This window comes from Pleuronectes platessa, chromosome 10 (assembly GCF_947347685.1).
Source record: "Pleuronectes platessa chromosome 10, fPlePla1.1, whole genome shotgun sequence".
NCBI classification, from domain to species: Eukaryota; Metazoa; Chordata; class Actinopteri; order Pleuronectiformes; family Pleuronectidae; genus Pleuronectes; species Pleuronectes platessa.
The window spans coordinates 17,875,679-17,893,711 of NC_070635.1; the positions used below are offsets into that span (position 1 = coordinate 17,875,679).

At 40.8% G+C, this 18,033-nt stretch overlaps 1 protein-coding gene across 1 annotated transcript in view; it reads right to left on the reverse strand.

The window, feature by feature from the left end:
- The window catches only part of LOC128449166 (RNA-binding motif, single-stranded-interacting protein 3), a 122,842-nt gene that overhangs the window by 10,461 nt on the left and 94,348 nt on the right, over positions 1-18,033 (reverse strand). The window contains exons 7-10 of the mRNA XM_053432216.1: positions 11,743-11,849; positions 7,256-7,299; positions 3,465-3,561; positions 1,356-1,406 (exon numbers count right to left, since the gene is read on the reverse strand). Coding sequence (XP_053288191.1) covers positions 1,356-1,406; positions 3,465-3,561; positions 7,256-7,299; positions 11,743-11,849 — 299 coding nt within the window. The remainder of the gene's footprint in view (positions 1-1,355; positions 1,407-3,464; positions 3,562-7,255; positions 7,300-11,742; positions 11,850-18,033) is intronic.

Sequence of the window (18,033 nt, forward strand, 5' to 3'; positions counted from 1 at the left end):
AAAAATATTAAAATCCTTTTTCCCACAGGGACATTAATTTGTTCCATTTTCACATTAACCCAGTCCAAGAAGAGGATTTGTGAGAACAGGTTTAATTAAAAGCCATGTGTATAAAATCAAATGCACCATTTACAGATCCAAAGGTTCTTTCCAGAGCTCATGTTAAAATCATTAATATAATAATGTAGACCACACATGGGAAAAACCAATAAACAAATGAACATATAGGGAATCTTTTTTTCTTTCAAGGTCACTGTACAGTCCCAGCATGAATCTATTGCCTCTTACTTATTTAGTCTATTAATAATCAACCAGTTTATCTCATATGAGACATGAGAAAACATACCTCTCTCGTTGCACCAATTATAAAAACACATCTATAGAATTAAGCGTAAATCTGTGGATTAGATAAAAGTGTAGGGATTCATACTACATGTTTGTGTAGCTGCTGTGAGGACATCAGTGAGGGGCTCAAAGCAAACTCTGTGGAGGTTGTTGTTATAGCTGTAACCGTCTGTGGCTAAAATAAGGGAAAACCTTGACGTCTGTTTCAAGGTTATGTTTGTGTGTGAGTGTGTTTGAGAAAAGAAGAAGACGGATAACCTGTAGGTGAGTGTACACCTACACACACAGTCAATATATGTGACTACATTGTGTCAATGTATGTGTGGGTGTGTTTAAACGCATGTCTATGTTTTACTGAAAGCTGTGAGCACTTGTGTAGTTGTGTGCTTGGGCTGAGCTCAGACAGTGTGAATCCGTTCACATCAGACAAACAGATGCAAAGGGCTCCATACAGGAAGCATTGGATGTGTTATATGGTGAGTAATGTATCGTACTGTATCATATTGAGTCTGTACAGTTGGGTCCACAATGTTTTATTAACTTATTATTTTAGTTTATTGATTATATGTACATTTGTAAACTTCAGATCATAACTTCCTGTTTAAATTGACTTTAACATCAGTTCATACTGTATGTTCTAAATTACTCTTCTCTGAACCTGCAGTTTCATTTGAAACCAGCAGGGAGCAGCCTTCTATAATGGATTTCAGACTTGGCTCTACTAAGCTCCCCAGTTGCTGTAAGGAGGTTATTCACAGGCTGATTCAGCAGAGCAGGACTCAGATGTGGGGAGACAGTTTTTTCTCTGGTGCTCTGCTACTCTTGTTAGAAACTGTATAATTTTTTCTTTTCTTTTCTTTTTTCTTCAGTGATTTATACCAATTTACCAGTGTATGTGACAGCCCAACATTAACATTAGCAGGGAATTGTGAGATTGAAAAATAAATCTGAAGACATTGAGCAATTCAATTCAAATATAATAAAGAATTATGGCTTGTTCAAAAACTTACTGTGGGTTGCATAACATACTGTTGATGTGGCATCCAAGATGTACTCTGGACCTGTGGACAGAAGAGAAGAGAAGAGAAGAGAAGAGAAGAGAAGAGAAGAGGTGATGACAGTATCATTAGAGATGACGAAGGAAATAGTAATAAAAAAGACAGAAAGGAAGGCAGAGAAAAATAAAGTAATTAAAAAATGGAGAGGATGAGTAGGAGGACCCAGAAGGGAGGTCAGGAAGAGATGAGAGGAGAGGCAAGATCAAAAAGAAGATTGTTATAAGTGGGTGAAGAATTGAGGAGGAGGGAACATAAAGAAGGACAATTGTGAGACAGAATGACAGGAAGCGAGCGAAAAATGAGAAAACCAAAGAGGAGAAGAGAGAAAATGAATCATTAGCTTAGTCTTTACAAGCCAATTTCAGAGCCTCAGTCCCTGCGGCAGTGAATATTACAGCCGTAACTGAGGGTCCACTATACAGTATGTTATGTTGTAATTATACAAGGATATGAAGACCACAGAGAGCAATACAGTCTAATAATTACTGCTTCACAGTGTCGGTTTCATCATCAAAGTCTGACTTGGCCAAAAATCACCACTTTCATCTCCTGCTGCTGCCCACTGCCCGAGCCTATGAGGAGAAACACGTCCCTGGAGACTCCTCTGTCACATGTAGGGTGTGGTATGTGTGAGTAGGTTTTAGAGTAATGTGAGTGCACGTGTGTGTCCGCTTATCTCCGTCTGTCTGTGGGGAGTTGAAGTAACACAAGGCAGGTTAACACCTTCTGGTGTCCGCCTCACAAAGCAGGATTTGATTCTGTCTCATGTCATTCAGCTCAGGTGAAGATGTGTCTTTGCATTTGTCTTTCTCATTTACAGTTGTGCTTTGTATGTAGGGAAACATGAGGGGGAGGACCTCTCTCTCTCTTTCTCTTCTACAGATTTTACAAACTGAGGATCAACTAAAGGGACAAAATTACAGACATGTGTTGAGTAAAACATAATGGGGCATCTTAATACCGAATGTACTTTCACCACCTTAACCCCGTCCTGCACTCTGATTGGCTGGAGTTGGCTAGAGAAGTTGCAGACTAGTTTTCGAGCACGTTGGAAATCTGATTGCATCTTTGAAAATTTCCCACATAGCAACTGATGACTGCCAATCGAGCGCCGAGTGGGGGCCTTTGTCTGCGATTGGCAAATCTCGTAGGCTACTGGCAAATCCGGCTGAAAACGGTGTCGTGAGAACTCAGCTTTAAATTCAAGGGAACTGATGAAGTTCGCTTTCTTAAAGTCTTCCTTGACCTAGAAGGAACGTTTGAAACTAGAAAGTCACTCAGTATAGTGCATACATCCTTCAAGATCCAACTGTCCCCTTATAAAATCAAATTTAAATTCACGAGTTCCAATTTTAATTTTGATCGGAACCAAATCACCCGTACTCATAAATATTCCAGATTTTTTTTAATCCAGTACCTCGCAATGTTGAAGAACGTGCTCCTGTGTATATTCCTGGATGCAGGTCTGCTTCACAATTGAATATTACAAGAGTTCTTAACTTCACTGAAGATATAGCACCTGTCGTTCTATCATTTTCTAACTCTCAGCACCTCCAACAAAAAGATAAAAAACATCTATCAGTATGTGCATCACCCATTGGTTCCTGCTAAAGGCAAATATAGGTTTGTATTGTATAAAAGCAACCTTGTATGTATTAGCATCACTTCAACAGGAGGACAGAGTTGCTAACCTTACTGAAGATGCAGATGAGTGCTAGCAGGTTGCAGTATATAACCCCGGGATGCCATTTTGGAGCTGTGTTGGACTGAGAGCATTAGTTGCTTTGCTAAATCTGACAGCTAGGCAGGAAGTCAAGAAATATGGCAGACTATGTAACTTTTGGGTGCTTGGCAATGTTGCCTTGGACCAGATTCAACTAATTTGAATTTTAGCTGTAAAGTTATCGATCCAAACACACAACTTCTATCTTTTCTTAGACAGTGAGCGTCCCAACTGCCTGTCGCCATCGGCACTGTTTGAAATGGTCGTCGTCTGGAGGAACGAGAAAATCTCCACAAGTCTGGACATAAACTACAAGAGCTGAGACAGGATCCACCCACCTGATATGTGGAGACGGGAGAGGCAGCGATGAAGGGTGTGATCGATGTCTGTGCAATCATCCGATTGGTGGAGATGCTGTACGGTGAAGAGTAGAACCTAGGGAAGGAAACAAGGAAATGTAATTGATTTGGAAAAAGCAAATTCATATAAATGGGATAAAACTGATCCTACGCATTCCCAAAAAAAAAGTATAATGTTGACAAAAATGTAACGTCAGTCAAAAGGCTCCTCTGCACACTCTTTATCTCTCCAGAGATCGCCCCGTGTAAAGGTGAAACTCAGCCTTTTGTACCTCTTTGCTTTTCAACCACCCAGTGCACTACGAGATGCCGCTGAGAAAATGGTTCAGACATCATCAAGGCTTTCTCAGGAACAATAAATATTGCAGCTTCACTCTGTGCCACATCATCAAAGATGTCTCAAAATGAGACTTGACACTGCACCGGAGTGCACATCGTGTTACAAAGGAGTCTGCACCGCTGCCATGCATAATAACGAATTATCACCTTAATGTGTGAGTGGGTGAAATGATTCAGTATCGCCTTTAATGCACACACGCATATTGCACTTTGATGGGAAGGCTGCATCTCATCTTTAACCTGTGCATATTGTACTCTGTTTACTTCTCTATACCTTTGTTTGCCCTTCTGGTTTTGCTGTCTCTTTCTCTTGCTCTCTTTTTCCATTTCACCCCCCCCAAACGCTGCAGTGGTAGAATGCTGTGGCTCACGATGCTTTATTTATCATTGTGTACCTAGAGAGGACATGTTTCATCCGCCAGGCCGTGTTGCTGGGCCCGATCGATCCCCAAGTGTCTGTTGACTGAATAATGGAGCGAGGGAGGGGAGGGAGAGAGAGTGAAAGAAAGGAAGAGAGAGATAGAGGCAGAAGCAGAGAGAGAGAGACACCCTCCCCTATCTCCTTCTAACAGCCATGATTGTATAAAAAGGCACTTGCCACAAATCAAGTGTTGCTTAATTGGGGGATAAAAGCACCTAAAACCAACATACGCTGTTGGTTTACTGAAAGGTTTCTCCAAACTACCACTTAAAAATATATGCAACCTTTTTATCTTATTTATATTTTATTCCTGTGTTCTTTTCTGTTATTTATATTATAATATACAACATTCAGTGATAAATTGGGGCTCAGCAACACGCCAAAGACAGGAAAATGTACAGATGAATGGGTGCGACAAGAACACATGTAGCTGTGAGGGTGGAATAGACCTGCAGGTTAGTGGATGACCCTATGTTCTCAGCTATGATCGTTTTTTATACTCTTGATTGAATTGAACATTAGTGGTCCATAAAGACTAGAGGTTTAGGTCATGAGTGCCTTATACTCCCTAATTTTCAAAAATATAGCATTGTTAACTTATTTGGAAATAGACAAGTAAATCATTCGCAATATTAGTGTTATTATCATCAAATATAATTATAGTAAAATCTTTATTTGTAAAGCACCTTTAATACAAGAAATGCAGCTCAAAGAGCTTTTTCCCCGTAAGAGATTTTCTTATATTTCCCTTTACACCTTTGACCTCTGGCTTCTCTTCATGGTCCGAAACTTTGCCTGTAAATGAAGCCTCCATGGAAACCACAAGTGTTCACCGTAACACAATCCTTCTGTATTGGCCTTGTTTTCTTTGCTCTACTGCACATCTGCTTTATTGATACAATTCAACCATTGACATCACTTGAGTTGAACGGACTGGACAGGTATGGATCTAAGTTAGATTGAGAACTGGAACATAAGATGATCACAAACAAGAAAGAAAAAAGTCCTTTACCGATTCGGCTCTGTGGATCCATCTTTTTGACTGTACAATTAATGTATGACTCACATTAGAGATAGTGTATTATTGTCACTGATGAATACAAATGAGCAAATGCGACCAGGTTATTCAATATGGTTCTCTGATTGTGTTTATTGTATTTTTCATTAGAGTGATGTGTATTGAGAGAGAGAAATAGTAGGTAGAGGACAGATCCAAGGTTATTGATGGAGGCTATTAGCCTTGAGCAGCACGCTGTCAATAGGGACTCCAGCGCAGCTGTTTAAACAATACACTAAACATGTAATCGCGAAGAGAACATTAAGAGAGGATTGAATTTAAAACCTCTTTGTGAATCCCTGGTGTGAACTAGCCGCACTGTCAGGAGTTTGCCCTGAAAAATTAGCAAATGATTTAATGCCGACCTCGATGAATTTTCAGCAGAGAGATGTGAGTGAACGGGCTAATATATACTGTGTGTGTGTGTGTGTGTGTGTGTGTATGTGTGTTAGGGCAGGAGAGATGGAAGAAAGATATGAAGGCAGAGAAAGAGAGCAAAGAACATAGGCCCAGATCGGAGGGAGAAACAAAAGGAAAACAGGCAGACCAGAAAAGAGGTGAGAAATATATAAAAAGAGCCTCCAAATAGAGTAGACAGGCAACAAGCCAAAGCAGTCGGGCCAGTTGGGACACATGTTTCCAATGATATCGGATTGGCATCAGACACTAAACACCAGCCATCCTCGAGCTTGAAGAGACCAAACCTGTAATTGATTCATACCCTTCCCCTCTCCTTGGGCTGACTTTACTTTTGCCTTTGCCCTCCTCTTGACCCCCGCCTGGCTCTCTCTTTTTTTATTCAACTCCTTTTCTCCCCCTGCTTTGTGCCTCTCTAATTAGCTGCATTAGCATTTCGCAGTCATTTAGTGGTTCGCCGGAAGGAGCTCGGATGACCTCGGAAGAGAGGTCGGAGAGGGCTTAAGCACCGCCAGCGCACAGATGCTCGCGTGTGAGCATGCATTGACGCATGCACGAGCACGCGCACGTGCACTGAGACACCAGGATAGACAAAAAGTAAAGCAGATGCTTACGAAATGGAGAGTGGGAATTGGAAGAAGAAATAGACTAAACAAGACAACAAGGCAAAGAAGGGAAGAAGGGAGGGAGAAAACTGGTTGAACACAGTCAGAAAAAAATGGCACATGGTCAGACAGGCCTGGTTGGACAGGTTTAGAGGTGATATGAAGAAAGGGAAGGGAATGTTACCATTCATGGAGCACAACAGGACAAGAGTAAAGAAGAGGGAGAAGAGGCAAAGAGGGGAAACAAAGAGGAAGGAGGACTGAGTAGACAAGGCGGAGGAGAAGAGAAGCACAGAGCTGGAGGGAAGCATCTCCTGAGATCGCATCACCAGCAGCATTCCTAGCAGACAGGACCGATCTCCAATTTCCCCCCTGAAACAGGCAGGCAGACACTCTGCTCTCTGCATTCACCCTGGGAGCACTGCAGATAGCCTCGGCTGATGAAAGTCTTACAGCGGCTCTGCAACACCACCCAACTTCCCTGTCAGCAATCAAAACCTACATGTCTGACAGCTTGTATGCAAAGGTTGCATAAATACATGCTCAATCTGCATGAGAGTCAGATGAGAGAGTGAGGGTGAGAGCAGGAAAGACAGAGAGAGAGAGAGAGAGAGAGAGAGAGAGAGAGAGAGAGAGTGTGTGTGTATGTGTTTGTGTTTGTGTGTGTTTGTGCATATGTATTCTACTCATTTGCAACATGTGCTCTTGTAGATAAGCGTGCTGATGGTTGGCTGATGCACACGTGCATCTTTGCAGGTTTGCTCGATCATGTGTCAGTTTCGTAAAGTCTCATCTGCAGGTGCTGATTTCAGGACTTCAGCATTTTTGGTATTTGCTTTACATATTTGACGAGGAGTGAGAATCCAAAAAGTTACGTTTGCACAAGTTGCAGAAACAGCTTGTAACCCTGTGATGAAAACTGTCCACCTACCCGTTCTGCATCGCAGCGGGATCATACGTCAACGCCATGCCACTCTGGAGGAAAGATAAACAAACCAGTCACAGGTTAAAATACTTAAACGAATTATTAAGAGTTTCACATGTAAACTATCTGTGTTCTCAACTGAAATTAAAACACTGACATAGTAATACTGCATATGACTAATGGTCAGGCCAGTAAGGGTAATGAATTGAGGGAGAGAGGGAGACACTGGAGATGGAAAGTGTGATTCATGATGTACAATAAACACTGAGCACACAATTTGTCTTTAAATTCACCAGATATACAAAGAACTGCTAAATAAAGAAAAATGGATGATTTCCTCTGTCGCCCAAAAATTCCCAGATGAGTCTGTTAAAAGCACTTAAGAGTAGAATGATTATGTGTGAGCTTGCGAGCCAAATTATGTGCCATGTTCAAAAATAAACACAGAAAAATTACCACACAAAGGAAAGTGAGGGGCAACTGTTATTATCTTGCATAGTAGATACTGTATGTAGCAACACAAAAAATGACTGGCACAATAGACTTAGCTATGTAAAACAACAAAGTGCTCCTTAGTCTATTATTGGGAAAACCTTTAAAAAGTTTCATCATATCTATTTTTCTAAAAGATTCTGGTTCATAATTATGCGCTGTCATCGATTAAACAAATGCTACAAACTTCGCTTTTCTAACCAAGCGCTGTCATTTCTGCTGTTCGCTCCACTTATGTTTAACACTGTGTGAAAAAAATAAATAAAACACACAGAGAGAAAAATACATAAATCCAAACTGGGCCCCATGAAGGTGACAGCCCGTCTGATTGAGCTGAAGATTTTACATATCGTGTGAAATGAGTCAGTTACTCCCAACTGTGAACGCTCAAAGGAGCAGAGAAGAGACAATCGGAGGTAAATAAGGAAACATAAAAGTTTCTGGTTTGTTTTCTGAAATCATTCATTCCCCGATGCATTCACGACAACACAGACATTTCCAGAGCGTTCAGGTGAGGGAAGGAGCATGTTTTTGTTTACAGCACATAATCACCTGCACTTATTGCAAAATGCTCTCTCGACCTCTTTGTCTGTGTTTTCATTTTTGTGTCCATCGCAAGTTCGAAACGTCATCGTCACACCCTCTCGCTGACTTTGAATCCTGCAGAGGATCTTCTGCTGTGTTCTAACATCGGCTCATTAGGACATTCTGTGGTGTTTTGACTCGGGGAATGGCCGGAGAAACTCTGAACAAATAAAGGAGGCTCTCACTCATATATTTGTGTGCTCACATACATCCCTTCTGGAGAATGTACAGAGGTTCTCCAGAGTTAATTGCATGTGTGAAAGCAGCTTTTCTGAGCTGTTATATACACAGCCTGTAGTTGCCACAGCAGATATCTGTTAAGGAATTTAACAGTGGCCATAAAGCTCTCCAGCTGCATAAAATCTGTATGAGAAGAAAGTCAGCACAAAGCTACACAAGTTTATTTTAGTTGTAGTCTCCTCCTCTCCATCAGATGTAGTATCTATTAAGTCCAGGCTCTATTCTCTATGACTATTTTCTTTCTGTTCCTCATTTCTTCTATCATGTGTGAAGTAATGAACATCTTCATCCACTTGTAAACCATCAATTGTGTTTTTTTAGTTTTCTCATCATTATTTTTCTCCTTCTCTGTCTGTCCCTCCGTCATCGGTCTCCCTCCTCTTAAACCTGCAGCAATACAAAAGTCATTTGACTTGCTCTATATTCCAAGCAAGGGCCTTCTCTCCAAATTGGCACATGAGTTGAAAGTGTGCCCTGATGCATAACTCTGCTGCGATGTTTGGTTTTTCCCCAAACACTGTTCCTTGCCAGGACGAGGGGAATATAAACTGCAGAAGCAATAAATAAAGGACTGCCACAAATTTATGACATCAAATAGCAAAAAATAATCATTAAAAAGCCAGAGATTCATTCTCATACCAGCCCTCTAACAGAGATCAGATTTGAAGCAGGTACAAATTTACATCACACACAATAATTCTTTCCTTCACCTTGAGCAATATTTGTATTCACTGATGGGTCCTTGACAATTTATTGAATTATCTTTGGTCAAAAAAGGATTCTGTGCCAGAGCTAGAAGAGATCAGCTCTATGAGGCATCTTGATGTTGCATCCTGTCGTCTAAGTTTCCCTAATCCTCAGCAAAAACCACATGTTTGCAGAGGGAAGCATGTAAGGACACCTTCAGGAGGCCACTGGACCAGAAACCTCAGTTTGACAGTAACCACTCAAAGTTAGAGTCAATCAAACAACTACAAAGAAACCTCAAAACAGTGACAGAGACACAGAACAGTTACAAAGAGTCACAAATCGAATCGACGACACAGACGACTTTAAAGAGCCTCACACAGGCTACATAGAGAGACCATCGTACTAACAGATGGCTACAAAGAGACAGACAATTGTTAAAACAGATGCTTTAAAAGAGACACAAAAGGCTACAAAGAGATACAAAATGGCTAAAACAGAAGATTACAAAAAGAGACAGAAAAGACTAAAAGATGATTACAAAAAGACACAAAAAGCCACGCAGATGGTTTCAAAAGAACATAAAACAGCCACTCGATTGTAAAGAGACACAGAATTTCCATTTTCTGACAATAGTACAAGGTCACATGTGACAATGCAAAGGGATATAAAGAGGAGGAAAACGGCAAAAAGATGTCTACAAGGACAAACAAATGCAAAAGACAAGACAAAAAGGTTATAAAGAGACACAAAGAAACTACAAAGACTAACAGGAGATTTCAAAAGGACACATGACAGAGAAAGAAAATGATTGTAATGCCCCCCTCCCCCCCGAAAAAAAGTGACAACAACACACAATGTGGATGCACCCTCCTCTTCTTTGGGTGTCTAGGTCTTATGCAGCCGGGGTGAGGGGCCCACAACGGCTGTACCCAGGGGCCCACTGTCTCATAATCAAGTCCAAGGTCAGATTCATTTACGAGTGAGGGATTCTGGGAGATTAGGGTCGGCTGACTGAGTGTGCGGACGCGGTGAGGCCCCTCAGAGCACCTCCCCAACCAGATGTGTCTATTAGTCTGCCTGGACTCTGAGACGTGACGCTGACAAATGCAGAAACCTCCGAAGGGATGCTTTTCCTCTTCAACGCCAAGTGGGGCTTGTCAGGACTTGGGCCACTGACAAATGTGCGAGGTATCCCGCTGAAAGCATGCGTCATTTATTTTAAGTCCAGCTGACAATTCAAGACAGGACACAAGAAGGAATCACTAAACACGGAGGCCTCTGATGTTAAACTAAGCCGTGGGGAGATTTATTGGCTCTAAAGAAATGAAAGCTGCAATCCGTGTCTGCAGCAAACACAAAAGTCAAACACACATGCACCGTGGCATCCTGTTTCTGTTGTGGCGGCTCTCGTTACGGCACACAGTTGTTTCAGCCTGGTTCCATTTCATTTCACTTGACTACTCTTCTCTTTCCCAACCTCCATGCAATGCACATTGTTGTGAAGCCATTTAAAACTGCAATCAGAGTGTGGGTGGCGACATTATTCTTCACTTTCCCTTGTTCTTTGAATTAAAGCTTTGGTATCGACACTAACAACGTCTGAACTCACGACATTGTGCAACACTCAGTCTGCTATCAGTCTGGTGCACAAGGTTTTCATTTCTCCCGCAAATGACAAGCTGGAAGTGCGAGTTTCGACAAAAGGAAACATAACGTGGCATTGGGGTCTCGCAAAATAACCGTATATTTTAAATCTAATAATTTTTGTATATGCCAGCTTTCATACTGTCAGCAGCATCTCTAATTCAGCCTTCAGTATGCTATTTGGATATGAAAGCTGATAATGACCCCGCAGGGGGGCCTGTCAAGCTTTTCAGATTTTATAATCAGGAACTGATGTCAAAGGGAACATCAGCTAGATATTTAAAATGTATGAGAAAGGTGACTTTTTGGACTTTCTGTGAAGCAGCTGCCGACACTGCTGTGGAAGGCTCCAATACAATCTATTGTAGTTATTGGAACAGCATTTCTAATATGATATAATTACTGTTATGCTTTTGCTAGAAAGTTGAGCAAGAAAAAGGCTCGAAAGAAGTTTGTGGATATGCTCTACTCATACTTTGGATTAAGTTAGAACAACATAACCTTTTGGTTTCGTTAACTTAACTATTTCCTCTTGAACATCCACTCTCAGAAGACACATTGCACTCATTCTGATTGGGAGAAGCGAGGGGCTATTGTTGATTAAAGAAATGTCTGCTGCAGCATAATTCTGTCTGAGGAAAAATCTATGTTGCTTTCTTTTGTAGTGGCAGAGGGTAAAATGATTATTTCGTGCAACACTGGCTGAAGGACATGGTTCTAGTGTTACAATGGCCCCCTCCACTTATGGTTTAATACTATCTTGCAGCGGCTGATGAAGGAAGACTTGTACGAAGGGTACTGGTGAGCCGGTATTGATGATTAAATAAACTTGTAAGCCTTACCTCTCCATCCCGTGTCCATGGTCGGCCATTCTGGGGATACTTGACCTGGGTCTGCCTCTTTTTTTGGCCTCCATCAGCGAACTTGCACAGCAACGGCTCTGCTGGGGCTACAGAATGAGTCCGCCAAAAAGAGATAGAGAAAGAGAGAGAGAAAGAGAGAGAGAGAGAGAGACAGACAAGGACAAACAGCAATGGATTAATCGTCTTAATAGCAGGAAAAAGTGAAATCCCATGCATTGGGTTACAAGTAACATTTCTAAGATAAGACTTAAAGACGGGGCTTTTTGCGGTGGCTTAAACAGAAACATAACATAAATCACCTGGACCAGAAAACACATTAATCTCTTGTACCCTTAATCCAAACATCTAAACAACAGCAGTTATCGCACATCTCTACAATTCCTACAACCGTACTCTGACAAGAGCTGCCTTGATGTAGAAACAAAGCCAGGAGCTAATCATCAAAGCATGGCGAGCGTGGTTCAAACAACAAAACCAAGCAGGCATACTTAATACGCTAAATAACTCCACAGCTTGACCCCCGGGCGATAGGCTGGGGCTGTGATTGCTCCAAAGACAACATGGCCCTATTCTTGGACCAGAAAAAGAAGAAAGCCTTGATTACAAATAGGATTAGCTGAGTGTGACCTCCCATACAAAAGTTCACCAGAATTCCAACTGCAACTTGATAGACCTTAAATACCCTACGGGCTTCTGAAACAGCAGGAAGTAGCTGGATTGGAGCAGGAGTCGCCAGAAAAAGTTGTTGTTCTGTATCAATTAATTTTATTCTGAGGGCATAGCTTTAGGATTTGTTAGAAAGAAAGAGATTGTGAATATGGCTTTGGTTTCAAAGAAATGACTCAGGATGATTAAACAAACAATAAAAAGTCCAATCCTGACGGGCTGGGACACTTGATGGCTTATGCAGTTGAAAGGTATTTCTGGGGATCTCCAGTTATTGCTCAACCTTAGCCACAAATAATGCGAAGCAAAGCAACAGTCAGGAAGACTGTATTCTTCCGCATGCCCATGATCTCGCTATCTCTAAGCTCCACAAGCCAATTTATTCTTTTCTTCCAATCACGGTCTGCTAACCGTGAGCCATTCAACTCAATTTTTAAAATGTCCAATCAGAAGCCTTTCATCAGATGTCAGAGATGGGTTAATAAAACATGAATATGGGATACTGTCATCTCTTTCTTGTTTCCCACAGATTTCTTCTGACCTGTAGAGGGGAACACGACCAAACATGCAGGAGGACCAACTTTGTGAAAAACTAAACATGGATATCATGGAAATCATGGCTGAGAAGGTGGAATTGTCTAATGTATTTTGCAGAGCTAGCTGGAGGTAAGGTGGGAAATGTATTGTTGCTTTCAGTCACAGCTGTACAAGTGTTCAATATCCGGGAATGCCTCACGGTCAGCTCTCTCTCTCTCTCTCTCTCTCTCTCTCTCTCTCTCTCTCTCTCTCTTTCCAATTATTACAGATCAGGGAGGCTCCGACTCGATCTGTACTTTTGTAAACCCCCCCACACTTCAGGATTATTGGGGCAGATAATCGGAAACGGTTAACCTCCAATCGGGAACGCCCCCGCGATTGTCGGAAGTGTCAAATTGGGTCTAGAATCAGCCCGATTATCCTCTAGTGTGCAGCAACCCTCAGGTACACCAGCCAATCATTTCATTTGGTTTATTACAGTCCTGTGAGGACCACAGACAATTATTTTTCTCCCAGACGTCTTTATATATTTAAGAGGATTTTGACCTGCTGATGAGGGAACAAGTTTCGAAAAATTGTATAATGTGACAATGTAGAGGGCAAATAATGTGTTTTGTTAAAAAATATGAAATACTTGTCTTGAGACTGGTTAAGAAATGTATTGTATGTCTCCTTTTGAGCTTAGTTTCAATCTTAGGAGTGAGCTACAAATAAATTAGATAATACTCGATTTGTCCACAAGCCTGAGATATACTGAAACCAATGACGCACAGCAAATCATAATGACTATATGTTAGAATACAATAAAATGCTGAAATTATGAATATTGAACTGGAACTGCAGCAGTGGAACACTGTCACACAAACAAGTCTTCTCTTCATGATCACAGTCAGTTTTCTTGAAAACACCTCTGGGCCCTGAAATTGAATAAGCCACCTACTTCTAATGCCTTGCCTCTCACTTGTTACATCCACCAAGGCATGTTTGAGTCACTGACTCGCGCTCTTGTTCTATTTAACTGGCAATGATTTCACACTGCGGAGCCTCATCACTGTATATAGCAAAGAAATAAAGAGATTCTTAGGTGACATGGAGCTCTGTGAACAAGCAAAAGTGATATCATCACGCTGGTACTGATCCATTCATTATGAAGTCCAAAATAAACTACGCAATTACCTCTCCTACTTGAGGAAAAATGTTTCTTCAGCTCTGTAAACTGAAAAATGAGAAGAGGAGTTCTCAGCGGAGAGAAGCATTCAGAGCCGAAGGTTGAAACAAGAGTTATTTGGAACGCCTGGGGCCTGGATGGTACTCCAAAGGTAAAAAGACGAACATTCACAGCGCCATGTGATTATGCTGCATTTAGCAGTACTTTGACATTACAGAGTTTTACTGTGATTTCTGTCTGAATAACAGGTCACACAGTCCGGGCCCCTGTTATCACCCTCTGCCGTTACTATTCATCTTTCTCAATCACTCCCCTTCTCTCTCCCTCTTTAACACACTCCGCTCCATGCATTCATATACAACTAGTAAACACTCATGCGTGTATGTGTGATGTGTGCTCACAAGAACATTTTGAGCCACACTAAATAGCCGAGATTTACATTATAGAAAATGGGTGTTCTGAAGTGAATGCGGAAAAAATCAAACCACAAGGAGGGGAGAGTCATGAAACAGACACGGGTCCCTTGAGGGGGATCATAAAATCATGCAGCACCAAAAGATGTTAAAAAAGATGTTGATTGTGATTTGAAATTATCGCTATTTTTATGATGGGCTAGAGGTCAAGGAATGGTGGAGCCATGGGACCAAAATTCAATTATCAAAGCCTTTTTTTATGCCTTCCTTCCATGGCGTTGTTCTTTCCATTTACAACTCTGACCTTTGTTCAGATGTAATGAATGGATGCAGGGGAGGCAGACTGGAGAAGGGGAGGGAACGTCTGAGAGCAACGGCCTTCACGTACCAACATGTTTCCCGGTAATTATATTTGCTTCAACACCATGGCAATTAAATGCATTGTTTTGTTTTTTTTGCGTTCACTTGCCATGTTGCTGCTGGCTTGTGCTCAACCAATCAGTGACGATCAGCACTGCAAACTCCACCAAAATAGTTCTTGCTCCTTTAGAAGCAGTGGGAGTTTCGAGGCCTCAGGCAAAAAGGGACCTGGGGGGCCTACATCGAACCAAACCCTAAGAAACATATGATACAGGATAAACATTCCAGTATTTATTCAAAGCTTTAAAATGGTTTCCACCCTTAGAGCAGGGACTTTGTTACAACAGGAACTAAAGAGGAAACAAATTTAGACTGTTCTCCCTCCAGCTACACTATAATAAGTTTCTACTACTAAATTTGTTAGACTTTGGGAAAACCTCTGGTGATAAGTGGTCACAGTGTTGCTAATGTAAAAGCTATGAGTTGAGAAATGAACAGAAGACTATCATTGTCATCTAGAAAACTGTCATGTATTTTAATTTTTGATTTGGAGCAGGATTAGGTTCAAATTATGGTTAAAGACACAGTTGAGAATGATGTGGGCAGGATTTAACTGTCAGGCTTAAGGGTGTTAAGTTAAATGTTCAATGATGATTGTGTGTCTGTGTGTGTGTGTGTGTCTGAGTGTGACAAATGATTGCTACTTCAAGTACGAGAAAATATGGGGACAGATGTGCACTCTTGATACAGACTTGAAGGCGGCCTCTGTATTCTGCTGCTGTTACGTTCTCTAGTGTGACAAACAGAGACACACACAGTCGATTGTTGACAACTTGTCAAGTCAGGACACTTTCTTCTCTGCTTCTGCTCTAAAGCACCGCACAAAGACAGAAGGAGCGCTCGCTCATCCGAAAATCATTGATTATCCTTGGTATCTGAATGAAAAAGGATGTGTCTGTGTCCCAAATTAAAATATGTTATTTTTACTCATCTGGTTTATCAAATAGACAGTAAAAAGTCTGTGTTAGTTCTTTTTTTATGGTTAGAATTAGTGGTGCAAAAATACTAAATAGGCGATCCTTAAAAATGAGTCCAGAAAAATGTCGCTTGATGTGATTGACAGTTGCTCAGAGATGATTTGACTAAATTAAGAACTGTACTTCATTCTCTGGTGTCCATCACATTAACACCCAATGCGTGAATCAGGCAACAGGATTTGCATCAAACAATTTTATTAGTTAAAGTTTTACACAAACTTCTGTCTGAGACTGCTTTTTAAATATATATGTGCTTGTAAGTGAGTGTCAATACAGCTAAATGTCTACAGTAGTACTTTTGTGTTGCAATTGTTAAGGTAACTGCAGAGGCGGAAGAAGAGGAGGATAAAGTCCATGCCCGACATAAGCCAATTTTGCTAAATTGTTAAAAAAAAAAAAGATTTCAATATGAAACGAATGGTGAATAATTGCAAATGGCTATTAATTGTAAAAGTGTTGGATAATGAGCAACAAAATCAACCTATTAAACCATTTTGTCTATTGATTCCTTTCATCAAAGCTCAATTGAGTCATTATGTCTGGAATTTGTCTAAAAGCTGAAATGATACAAAATGACTTTCAATAACCAGTGTGTAATACTACAGTACCATAGAAATATTCTAACAGCCAAACACTATGTGCATTTAATCATTTTATCTACATTATATTCTGGCTAAATTGAACAGACAAGTTCTAAATTATATTTACTTCAGGTGATGCATACCAAAAAAACCTCCTGCTATACACTCTGCAGTTCACTTTATATTAATTCACAACCACAGTGAAAGGCCATTAATACTGACGATGAAAATGACAATAATGAATGTTATTTATTATTAAAAGGCAAACATAGTCGCCACATAATTAGGAAGAAACAACAGCCATAAAACATCCGTGGACAAGATTCCCTGTAGAAAAACGGCCCAAACTGGTGCATGGAATTAATTATTTAGCTTGCTTTCACAGCTACATTACAGCAATCTGTTGCAAGTCACAAGAGGGCTCTAAAAGGAGGAACATTTTTAATTGTCAGTTTGACCCCTGCTGTTCTCACTCCGGCGTCCCTGTAACACAAAGTGATGAATTCGTGATGAATTTGGGTGCAGCTGTGTCTGCCCCCTACATACCTTTGGGTATGTAGAGTTAATTAAAATTGTCCAAACCAACTATTTCAATGTCTAAAGAGTTCAGAGAGATGTGCATTCTTAAGTACGCAGGACACAGAGATGAGTAAATCAAATTAAATCTGAATCGTTAACTATTGCTAACAATTGCTGGAGTCATAAAAAAGACCAAAACAGTGTTTTTCTTCCCAGAGTCGTAAAAGATGGGGAGAGGAATTTTATACATTGTGACAAAGCTAAACGCCGCTTCTTAGTTTGCAGAGGGAACTCCTACACAGTGCAGAACACTGCTCAGGTCTCTGAGGCAGTACTGGCTCCTTAGGGGATCACATTATGGAAATTGACCATAAAAAGTCAGTGTGTATAGGTCACACCGAGAAGAGAAAAAGCTTCCGACCAGGGCCTGTGCTCCAACTGTTGTTCTCATTTTGATCATAGAAGGGGGAAAATATCTGTCAGTGATGCAATGAGAAGCAGGTGATTTTCCAGGATATATGGATCTTTCAATACTTTCTCATTGGTTTCGAAGACCTTGAGGTGTGGGATTGGGGTGTTCCTAGTATTTGGTACATATATTGCTTTGTAGATCTATGTGAATTAATAGATCAAATCATTAATAAGGTAAAACATTTTAGAATCAGTATTCAAACTGAATCTGCGTTTCTTTTTTATTTTGCTTTACTGTACAAGATGCTTCTGAGCTTCATCCCTATGAAAATGTGTGAAGTGAAATACTGTTAAACCAAAACTAAACAGACCCACCCACACACTGAGCTACTACGTGGTGTGCGTCACTGCATGTGTCTCCCAGAAGTCACTGCTGCTAAACAACAAAGGAAAGTAATTGAAGTGAACAGACAGCGCATTGTCGGACAAAACAGACCCCTGGTTTGTTTTTCATACTGTGGCTTATTAAGATTTATTTACCCTCACTAACTAATGCTTGCAGTAGCTGATTTACCTGT